General features: G+C 45.0%; 1 protein-coding gene across 3 annotated transcripts in view; it reads right to left on the reverse strand.

The window, feature by feature from the left end:
- The window catches only part of LOC109969672 (transcription factor COE3-like), a 46,056-nt gene that overhangs the window by 12,140 nt on the left and 21,677 nt on the right, over window positions 1-12,239 (reverse strand). For 2 of the 3 annotated variants that reach the window (XM_020616719.1, XM_020616717.1), the window contains exons 8-11: window positions 10,845-10,962; window positions 6,708-6,841; window positions 6,384-6,510; window positions 2,050-2,138 (exon numbers count right to left, since the gene is read on the reverse strand). In XM_020616719.1, coding sequence (XP_020472375.1) covers window positions 2,050-2,138; window positions 6,384-6,510; window positions 6,708-6,841; window positions 10,845-10,962 — 468 coding nt within the window. The remainder of the gene's footprint in view (window positions 1-2,049; window positions 2,139-6,383; window positions 6,511-6,707; window positions 6,842-10,844; window positions 10,963-12,239) is intronic. The other variant, XM_020616718.1, reaches the window with a different exon arrangement.

The following is a 12,239-nucleotide window of genomic DNA, read 5'->3' on the forward strand; positions in this document are numbered from 1 at the left end:
TAATTACTTGACAATGACAAAGTCTAAATAAATCACAGCAGAAGAGGTGGTGCGCTGGATTCCTGGAGATAACGGTGACAAAACAAGAGGGAAAGAAATGTTATAGATGCCACTGAACAGGCTGAACACCCTCGCCTTGTCCCCCAACAATACAGACTTACACACTGGAGGCCCAACAGATTTCTGTTCAGTGTAAATTATAACCCAAAATAACACCCATTGCCAATCCATACTCCAAAATGTGAAACGACGCAGCATCATGCTAAAACAAATGGCATCATCCAGCAAGGTGCTGCATTGGCCAGCACTGTTTATCTGGAGACCAAACATGAAACTGTCCTGATGTTCTGGGATCAGGTTTCCTGAGTGTCCACTGAGCATCGGTCAGTGTCGGCCTGGACAGGCTGCGACAGCATCACTGTGTCTGTGACAGACTCAAGGTGAGACAACAGACTGACCTTTGAGCCGCTTAGTCACCATACATTCATAAACTAGATGCACCGTAGGTCAGAGTGCAGCAGGCGGTTCTCCACCGGATACAAAGATGGATATGATGTGGTGTGTTGGCTACGTTTCACCTGATGTTGTTATGGAGGCAGAGGCAGAGAGGCATCGCCACCAACAGCAAAACAGACAGAAGTTCTGTTTTAATAAATCAGATAAAGAGAGCGACTGATAATCGTGTGTGTGTGCCAATCTCCTTTCTTGCCACATGGCTGCACTCGCTGATTACCTGATTTGACTGTTTCAACCTCCCTGTTTGCCAATAGGCTTTACACACACACACACACACACAGATCAACCTCCCTGTATTCAATTATTTTGTGTCTGTGTGTTTGTAGCATTTACTGCTCTTTCCCATTTATTTCTGTGGTTGTGCGGACACATTTGCATTTGTATTCAGTTACCATGCACTGTGAGGACATTTATACAACATGAGGACATTTCTGCACTGTCCTCACTGGGACAGTGTCTAAAGTGTCGGCGAGTCAAAAAACTGCTGCACTGACATTCTCAAAACATTCTCACTCAAGGTGCACTTACTTTCTTGATTGAGACCTATCAATTACAAACATGGTCTTCATCAACACATGCAGAAGTGTAGGTGTTCAAACTTTCCAGAATCTCCAGTCAAGCTCCACTTACTCAGAAAGTTTAAAGCCATGAACTGATCAGCCCAAACACCTGACCTTAACTGGTCCACCAGTGTAAATACAGCCACGAGTGAGTGAGCCCAGACATCAAAGGCATCCACGATTGTTTCCAGTTATTAGAGTTTGTGGTCGACAGCCACTCTGCTGCACGTCGAGCACAAGGCAGCATGGGTAATTGAATAAAACTATTACAGATGAATTATTAAAGATGTGGTGGGATGTGGTTTTCATTATGGAGCTAACAGCATGTCAGTGCACATCAGAGCTGCAGGAGACAAAATTCACTTGAGGTTTATTGACTTGACTACAAAGCTGCTGTGTACGGTGTCATCCACACACGTCCACGTGGGAGGTGGAAAACCTGTTGTCACATCCTGGTCTCTCTGTCTTGACACCATTAGTAACAGAAATGCGATCACACTGTTTCTCATAAACTAGCTGTGTGAAGAGCAAACACAGCTGAGAGAGGTCAGTCCTGGCCTACTTGCTCACACCCACACAACTGAGCAGTCACTGAGCGAGGCCGACCAGGAGGAGGACGGTTCATTCAGTACGGTAACATTGTGAGAGTCTGTTTCCTCTGCAGAAGGAAAATGAGGCAGAAAGAGGCGCCTGATATTTGTGTAAAGGTCTGACCAACACTGTGTGTAAGTCTGTTTGGTAAAGACACAAAATGTGTGTAATACAGCCAGAGAGGAGTGTGTTGTGCTAAAGTCTCAGTGTGAGTCAGCGCACACACACAGACACACACAACGGTACCATCAGATGCAGCTGATGATTATCAGGACTCAGAGCAGCCAACCAGAACACAGACTGATGGAAAACACATCATCACTTATTCTCCATCTGTGTTTGTCTAAAATGATTGTTTGTCTCAGTGTTTGTGTGTTTGTACCTTGGGCAGTCGCTCTGGGTCTCCGGGGTGGCGAGGGATGACCTTCTGTAACCTCTGGAAGCCGTAATCTATGGTGGGCTCATTTAATGCTGAGGAGGAGGAAGAGGAGCTGGTCAGTTGATCAAATATTACAAAGAACTTTCCCAAAGCACCACACTCATTTTGTCCATCACTGTCTCCAACAATAACACCAGACAAATCAGCTGTGTGATGAGACACCACGACTTTATCACATGGCACAGTGTGTGGACCTTTCCCACGGTGCACCTGTGGTTTCTGGACAATGTCAACAACATACAAATGAAATTTATATGCAATTCAGATGTGAAATGAACACTTTCGAATGTAAAGTAACGTGAATTGCTGCGTGTCATGTGTCTCCGGGGTGACGTTCGGGGGTCCTTTAGTTCCCTATGAGTGCCTGCACCTACCCCTGGGTTAACCTGCCACAGTTACACACAGACTCATTCCTGACTATAACAGTCAACTCTGGCTGACACATGCTGCCCTGGCAGTGTGGGAACACAGATAAGGAGACAGTTTACAGAAATGAATGAGTAAGAACATAAACTACATGTAAATGAAAATAAAACATGTTGCTGATTGAACTACTGAACTAGAGACTCTGAGCTCACAGTTTATACAGTTTACAGTGGAAAACCTGAAACCTAATGACAACAACAAACGAATCGGAGTCTGGACACTGACTCGTATCTCACACCTGAGTACAAACAGATGACAGTGCTCTGAAGAGTTACAGAAAGAGGAACAGGACCAGAAACCGTCGGTTCACCCACGGTGCAGTTTGTGAGTCACTACCAGTCGTCACTGTTGTTTCCTCTTCCTCTCTCTCCTCTAACATCATTTACAGACTAAACTGGCCAGGAGGCGATAAATCAGAGCGCCAGTGAACACAGCCGAGCACAGTACACAATGCATGCGTGTGTGTGTATGTGAAGAGCATGAGTCATAATCCCGTTGTGGTTCAGCTGCGTTTAACAAGCTTTACTCCGACTCCGCTATACATCACAGACAGTGTGTGTTCAGTCCTTGAAGGCTCACAGGGCGTAACAAGCAGCAGTTAGACAGTGTCTCAGCTCTGCAGACGTCTGTGTGTCAGTGTGTGACACTGTGTTGTTAACTGTGTTACAGTTTGTCAGCTGTGTGTCCCCCTTTTCTCCTGGAAAGGTCCTTTATGGATCAGACCCACCTTTATCTTCACCATGTCTTGGAGTAGGAGTTCCAAAGTGTCTCATGTAACCAAAGCACCACTGCTGTTTGCACGTGTACAGTGTGTGTCACTTTAGATAGATGATGTGTGTGATTCCGGTCACAAGGTGATGACATAGTTGCACTGTCAGAGACAATGCTACAGCAACTCTTCCTGCCATCACTGTACAACAACTCTCCTGTGTCTCAGGAGCACAGACCGTACATAAAGATGGATGACATGACAGCTCCCACAGGTCGATCGCCCCCTGGTGGCTGGATGCAGTATAGGCTATAAACCCCGCCCCCTCCAAGTTCTGACTGAAATAAAAACTCAGAGTGCACATGAAATACATTTTCCCAGAAGTGATTTCTCTAGTTTTGGACATTATCAGGGCAATGTGTGCACAGGAGGTTTATGGTAAATGTGCTTTAAAAAAGTTATAGATGATGTAAAATGGGGTGTGTTTCAGATGAGAGACAGCTTTGATTGGCAGCCTGATGCCACGGATCTGCCTCTGGTCACTTTTGTTCTGAATCTGGTTGTAAAATGCCTCACAAATTCAAGATGGCGGCCTTTAGTGTTATATTTTGGCCTCGCCTTTACATAGTGGCACAAAGATGTGACACGTCATCCATCTTTATATAAAGTCTGTGGTCGGCAGAGGGGGCTCCACTGGCAGCACCGGTATTAGACATGTTCATTGTACAGTGTACTAACCTGGTTAATAAACACACTGTTCATATCCAGATTCATCTCAGTGTTTTTCAGATTATCCACCTGACTTGCACCAATGATAAACCCAGTCTAGCCGAGTAAGCATACTGTAGCACTTATTCACAGTGTATACTACTCGTCTGTTTTAGGCTTTATTTTTGCATTGTGCATTTTCTTGTGGAAGCCTTTGTCTGATTGGTTAATTGTCTGTGTTGAATGGGTCTAATCAGGCATAGTACCAAACTGTGCACCAGTCTAATCACTAACACCTGACTGGAGACGAGCTCCCAGCATGCTGTTAACTGATGTGTGGTTGTCACTGGCTCCTAGCAAGGACATGATGAGTGTGGATCTTGAATGACACCGACCACTGATCTCACTTGCCCTAATCCTCTGAGGAGACGTTTCAGCCCCGAGAGTCAACGTAGTGCTGTCATTCTGCATAAAGTGAATGTTGACCCCAGTGTTTAGAGACAGTCCACAGTCAGTCCTTTGTCAGGATGGACAGTGAAACATTAATGACGGCTGAAGTGAAATGTTTTATTGCTGATGTGAGAATCCATCACTTTCAGTTTTACACGTATTTAGTAGCTTCAAAGACTTGAACAGACGGCGCTACAGTGTCGTCAGTCAGTGTAGTGTGTGTGTGTGGACGCGTGAGGAAATAAAAACCTGAAAGTAGGTCAGACAGGGAAGGCATTGGAGCGATCAATACTCTGTGATCAATACTCATGGAGATTACATGAAGGCTGAACACACATATCCCGTCTGTCTGCACAAGGACACACCAGCGTGCTTAATACCTGTGTGATGTCACTGTTTTTCACCTTAGGTGCAGTCATATAACGCAACGCCTGCACCTCACACATGTACACAACAATAAAGTTGCCTTTGTCGGTGTGTGACAAAGGATTTACTCTACTTTTCCTATAGTTTTAAGTGCGGTTCCGTTGTGTTTCCCTACCACATGAAGCTCAAGGCTGTTGGGTGGAAGGTACAGTGATCACTGTAGGTACATCTCAGCCACTCATTGCGAGGGAGTTACTGTGCTACTGGTGCTGTGTCCGTCTAGTCCACTACACATCAGAGCTGGTTCTACACTAGCTTAGCTTAACCTCTGGCCTGTAAACAGCTTAGTTACATGTCTGTTGTACTTCTCAATACGGGAAACTTATACTTCTTCTCTGTTCACTCTCTATGGAAGTGCTGGTGCAATGCATGCTGGGAGCAGTGTGGTGCAGGGTGGAGGTGAGCTGCTGAGGTGTGAAAGCATCTGCTGTGTGAAAGTGAAGGTCATGTGACTGATGACTTCACACATACGCACCTGCAGGACTGAGTGAGTGTGTGTGTGTGTGTGTGTGTGTGTGTGTGAGTGTGAGTGTGTGTGCTCTCAGGTCATTAACAGACAGTTTGAGGGTTAATGAGGTTGAAACGTGTGTAATTACTGTGACAGTGTGAACAGGAAGTGAAATATAAACAAACTAATGGAGGGAGGCAGGTGAAGGTACTGTCTATCTGTGTATTTGTCTGTCACCGTCTATTTGTCTGTCTCTCTCTACACTAGCTCACCTGGGTGGATCACCTGTGTTTGTTTGCACTCTGGCTCAGTAGTGATAGCCGGGGTGTTCCAAAGACCAGCTTTAACTAACTCTGACATGACCCCTGACCTCTGAGCTGAGCATCCCTGAGATGGAAACCGCTGGGTGCTCAGTTCCAGAACAGCTGATCAGAGGTAGTTTAATTCATGTTGAGACAGAGAGAAAAGACAGGCTAGACTCAAGGAATAAGTTAGCAGTAACTAGCTCAGAGTTAACATGATCTCCGTTGTTGGCAATGAAAGCTCAGTTTCCCTGAACTTGTGAATAAACCACTGGGTGAACCTGCTTTCTGGAACTTGTCCTATAAAACTGAAGGCAGGCTGAGGCTTGTGTGGTCTGGTCTCTACAAATGTCGCGATAGAAACAAAGGTAACTTGACCAAAAGTCAGAATGGAAAACATGGATGAAAAACGCCGGTTTCCTCAGCTGCATTTTTGGACGCTTACAATTACTTTTTGCTTTGTAACTGCTGCAGTTTTGTTTGTGATCTTCTTTTGTCTGTTGGGCTTTTATCACCTCATTTTGGCAAGTTATTTTTATCCAGCTTTATTTTGATTTAACTAGTTTTATTCTGGTTTTGAATGCTTTGTATTTTTAATGTTGTTAATGCTATTTGTTGCCATGTAAAACACTCTGAATTTCCTCTGTGTTTGAAATGTGCTGCCTTGCCTTCATGAACTGCTTTGTTTACCTAAATGTCAGCTTATAAAGACTTGCTCTGGTTGGATGTTTGAGGAAGGTTAATGCGCTCCTCCTGTGACTGACTGTGGAGTTAGCCTGTCAGATTAAGTTTGCTCACTTTGAGGTACCTGTGTAAACGAAGCGTCCAGGTGCTCCTTTACAAAACTGTTTGGATTTGTAAGACAGCGTGACCTCGACAACCCCGGGGATGTGACGTGGAGGAGTCTGGACCCGGATAGCATGGGGGGTGATCAGCTGAAAAGAAAGAGGGTGAGAGGCACAGGAGATACACAGAGAGAATAATGGAGAGAGAGAAAAGTCATAGATTGGTGTCAGATTTGGTGCAACAAATGTCATCTTTGTATAAAAAAAACACAGTGATTCTGTTTGTTATTGTCATTGTGTGTTCAGTGTACTGATTAGTGATTACTGATTGATCAGGTGTGTGTTACCTCGCTCCACACAAGCATGGTGCCGAAGACGACCTGCAGGCCATCAAAGAAGTTGTCTCCGATCAGGATGACGGTGGCTCCCCCTGTTGTCCAGCCCTCGCTGGGACTGATGGCTTTAATACAGGGAGTGGCTGCTGGATGAGAGAGGGGCAGATGGGTAAATAGAAATGTTAGAATTTATCATGCTGTTAACGCTCCACCTTTGCTCCATGTTCTTCCATCACTGTGCCACACTGAAGCCTCACTGACTGGACTCTATCCACATTAGAGGACTGAATCTGCAGAGACATGTTTCAGACCACACGCCACAGTGCACACATTGTACCACAGGTTGGGGACCAGTGACCTACGCTCCTGCAGTACTAACCCCCTCCTGTCTGAAAGTCTGTGCCAACCAATTGGCTCCCATCTTCACGCAGCTCTTCAACTGATCACTGGAGCTTTCTGTAGTTCTCTCCAGTTTTAAACGCTCCACCATCATCCCAGTTCCCAAGAAACCCTGTATCATGGAACTGAACGACTACAGACCTGTCGCCCTGACATCTGTAGTCATGAAGTGTTTTGAGAGTTTGGTATTGGCCCACCTGAAGGACATCGTAGACCCCCAGCTGGATTCCCTGCAGTTTGCTTACCGAACAAACAGGTCGGTGGATGATGCAGTCAACATGGCACTGCACTAAACCCTGCAACACCTTGACTCAAAGGGACCTATGCTCAGATCTTATTTGTCGACTTCAGCTCAGCGTTCAACACCATCATCTCGGACATCCTCCACTCCAAACTGACCCAGCTCACTGTGACTGTCCCCACATAACAGTGGATCACCAGTTACAGTATATGACAGACAGGAAGCAGCAGGTGAGGCTGGGGAAAACCACATCCAGCACCCGAAATATCAGCACAGGTGCCCCCCAGGGTTGTGTGCTCTCCCCGCTGCTGTTCTTCCTCTACACCAATGACTGCACCTCAGGAGACCGCTCTGTAAAAATCCTGAAGTTTGCAGACGACCGGACGGTCATCGGCCTCATTCAAGACGGTGATGAGTCAGCCTACAGACGGGAGGTTGAACAGCTGGTCCTGTGGTCGTAACAACCTGGAGCTGAACACACAGAAGTCGGTGGAGATGATGGAGCTCCCCCACCCTATCTCCGCTCACTGATGGAGCTCCCCCACCTTATCGCCGCTCACTATACTCAGCTCAGTCATGTCAGTCAGTTTCAGTCGTGGAGTCCTACAAGTTCCTGGGCTCCACTATCTTCCAGGACCTGAAGTGGACGTCCAACACCAGGACCATCACCAAAAAGGCACAGCAGAGGATGTACTTCCTGCGCCAGCTCAGGAAGTTTGACCTGCCCCAGGAGCTGCTGATACAGTTCTACAAAGGAATCATCGAGTCTGTTCTCTGCACCTCCATCACTGTCTGGTTTGGCTCAGCAACCAAACAGGACAGGAACAGACTCCAGCAGACAGTCAGGACTGCAGAAAAGGTCAATGGTGCAAGCCTGCCCTCCATGGAGGATCTGTCACTGCAGACCCGTCACACACCGGTCACAAACTGTTTGACCTTCTCCGCTCTGGATGGCGTTACAGGTCACTGTGCACCAAGACAACCAGGCACAAGGCCAGTTTCTTCTCCCGGGAAATTACACTGATGAACAGCTAGTCTATGTTTGCTCTTTTAACTTGTGCTTTTTAACTTGTATATACTGTATTTTGTTTTTTATTGCTGTGCACATCGGGGGCCATTGGACTGGAGTCAAATTCCATGTATTTTTGATAATACTTGGCAATAAAGTTTATGCTTACTACTGCACTACTCAGGCTGAAGGTCACACACACACAGAATGTGATTTAATTGGGTTATGGCTTTTATCCACTTTAGCTTAGTTCACTCTAGTACTACACACACACACACACCCACAGAACACACTCTGCCGGTAATGACTACTTCTCCCTCTTCTTTCAAGAATGGCTGCAGATTAATTATAAAGTGAAATTAAAGCACTGAGAGAGAGAGAGAGAGAGAGAGAGAGAGTGAGAGGGAGAGAACCTAATCTTATCACCAACGACTTAAGATGACATTACAGCACCTGATTCGATTCCATTCTGTTTCAATAGAGGCTGCTGTAGCAGTACAACAGTACTAACTGTGTATAACAGGCAAAGGCAAAGCAGGAGAGCTGCTGATGGTGATGCAGGGCAGACTTTAGTGTACAAACCATTCAGCACCAACACACCTTCAACAACACAACTTATTTTCAACCCTACAAACTGCTTTGTATAACCACCGTTAATGCTCCTGCTCTTTTGTGAAATGTTTCTTGCCGACTGTTTACGACTATAAATGCTGGTTGTTTAGGTCAGCGCACCTTTCTGTAGCCTGAGTGTGTCAACCATAACTGTGTGTTTACAATTGTGATATCTTCGTATATCAGTAATGAAGCACAGCAGCTTGAGCTTCAGTCAGACTTACTGTATTGCTGACCACAACAATGCTAACATTGCTAAGGGGGGGGGGGGGGGTGTTACAACTACTCTATTAGTGTCACAGCTAGGATGCACACATACAATATGCCTCAACTAGCTATGCTAGTGCCCTCTATTGGTCATGGAACGCAATGACATTTGAAATCTTCACTTCCCAACAACAATCTGATCTGAGCTCTCTGAAGGTTTAAACCATGTCGGACAAACTGTGATGAATAATGACTTTCACTTTCAGGACTGTTTGGTTCTGATAAAACTGTCAGTGTTACTCATGCATAATCACCTTTATTTTATTTGGCCAAGTATGTTACACACAAGGAATATGTTTCTGGTAGAGAACTGAGGCAGCCATCTGCAGTGCCAATTCAACCAATGGCTCTAATCATCGGGGGCAACTTGGGGGTTCAGTGTCTTGCCCAAGGACACCTCGACATGTGGACCGAGATTCGAACTTCTGACCCTCCGGTGGGAGACGACTGCTCTACCCACTGAACCACAGCCTGCCCCCTGATGCATATTCAATCAGGATCATATAATCAGTTGGGACCATAGACTGTATGTAAGAAGAGACAAAGCATTGCCGTGTCCTGTTGACAGCTGGGTTTATTACCTGTTCTGTGTAGGAAGACTGTAAATGTTTCAGATGGAGTTACTGGTTTCTGTGGATTTCTTTTACACTGGTCTTGCAGCTTTACAGAACCCGAGCTGTTACAGAGAGACGAAACAGTAAAATCACAGAGAGCGTTCAAACCCATGGGACTCCAGTGCGCTCTGATTGGGAGAACTGGTTTCTATGGTTACCATCTTTAATTAGGAGGGCAATTAAAGAGGTTGAATGGCCCACAAACACACACACATACTGTCCTCTCTGGGGACGGGGCGGCGTCTGGTCTTCCTACCCACAAGCCACTCTTCAAAGACCAAACTATATACCCCTCCTTCGCTCAGGTCTCCTGCTTTAGATGCGTTAAAGCAGCATTTTTACATTTTAACACTAAAATCCGTTCATTTTAATTGGATGATTTCTGCAGGTCAACTCACCATGCCCAGGGCTTTGACAGAGGATCAGATACAGTAAATTTAGACATTCGTGGCACAGAGTAGTTGGACAGTGCTGACCTTTGATGGAATAAAAGGTTGAAATCCTATTTTATGTGTCACCATCCAGTGGGCTACACAGTGCTCTACAGCAGAGATGCAGTGTGGTCTGCAGATGGACAGGGTTATCATGATGTCACCCAGCTTGCATGAGGAAATCTGATTTAATCTTGATTTAACCAGGTAAAAATCCTTTGGGGTGGCACAGTGGAACTGTGTCACCTTACAGCAAGAAGGTTCTGGGTTTGAGCCTGTGGCCGACCGGGGCCTTTCTGTGTGTATGCATGTTCTCCCCATGTCTACGTGGGTTCCCTCCCAGTACTACGGCTTCCTTCCACAGACAAGCAGGTCAAGCTGATTGGTGACTGGACCTACCTGTGAGTGCGAGTGGTTTTCTGTCTCTCTTTGTCAGCCCTGTGACAGACTGGCCACCTGTCCAGGTGTGCCCCGCCTCTCACCCAATGTCTAAACTTGGGGATTTGAAGCTTTTTTGTTACAGTCAGAGTAGCATCTAATGGGCATCAAATGACCTGCACCTGTATATTAACATACCTTCAGAAGGGTCCAGTCTCCGAGCCCGGCGGCCATGTTTGGAGTTGTTGTGCACAAACATGTTATCAGAAACTGCAAGAACATGACCGTCCACATGCACTGTTGTAGACACCACCACCTGCAAACAGAGAAAACTGTATTTATAACCTGTGGAGAAACAGAACAGCCACAGATTTCCTCAACACCAAAATACCAATGGACCTATGTATCTGAAAAGAAGGAGAGCAGCCACAACTGACAAGGCCAAGAATGCTTTTCCCAGCATGCATTGTAAATGCTTTCTGTAAATGTCTGTGGAAAATGGAAAAATGTACAAATGGAAAGAAATGTCCTGATGAGTGAACTTTAGAAACGGTCAGAAGATCAACATCAGCTGTCTCCATAGAAAATATCATGGAAATCTGACAAGTCATTTTGTGATGCTGTCAAATTTATGCTTTGTAGTGTTTAGCACACACAAAATATTAAAGAAATGTTTTATAAAAAAAAATCACATTTTGCAAATGTGAAATACATTAAAATCACTTGTACTGTAAGTCACTTGAATTGACTGATTTTCACTGTGAAACTTTCTCCCAGAACAAATGCACTTCCTTCAATGACAAAAACAGGCCATTGCTCACATCTGACTTCTGTATCATTTACATTCCTAAAATTATAATAAACCTGAAAAAGAGGAGAACACCTTAACAAAATCAATGTTAAAAACTTTGGAAAACACAAAAATATTATATTTAAAATGTTTATTAATTTTATTTCACAAACATTTATATTTAAAATTTGGAAAACACAGAAATATTATATTTAAAATGTTTATTAATTTTATTTCACAAACATTAATATATTATATAAGGTAAAATATATAATGTACAGTACAATAAAGTCAAAAAAATTAATTTAAAAAAATAAGAAAAATGATAAAAACTAGAAACAAATGTAGACAAGTTTCATTGCGCTGAGACCTAGAGTTAAAAACGTCCATTGTGCCATCTGCACTGGCCCCACCCCCTGTGTGATGTCACAGCCGCTCAGCTGTGGTCTTCCATCATCTCCGGATGGCTGCCGTGGCGAGGTTGTTGCCGTTGATCCATGGCAGTGGAGAAGGAGGTCACACAGAGAGTGAGTAGAGGTGTCCTCTCTGTCGCCACGGTGACTAACCAGCCCATTCTTCACCCTGCTGTCGCCACAACACCCACCATAGTCCAGAGGCTTCACCTGACTTCACCTGCCCCCCTCATCTGATCCATCTCTCTCTCTCTCTTCACACAGTGGCTGTAACTCACTCGCCCCATCTCCCTCCTCCTCCTCTGTTGGTTTAACTGAACTTAAAGGGCCCATGGTGCTTTTCCTTGATTTTAATATATACACACACACACACACACACACACACACACA

Source organism: Monopterus albus, unplaced genomic scaffold, assembly GCF_001952655.1.
Source record: "Monopterus albus unplaced genomic scaffold, M_albus_1.0 scaffold177.1, whole genome shotgun sequence".
In the NCBI taxonomy this organism is placed as follows: domain Eukaryota; kingdom Metazoa; phylum Chordata; class Actinopteri; order Synbranchiformes; family Synbranchidae; genus Monopterus; species Monopterus albus.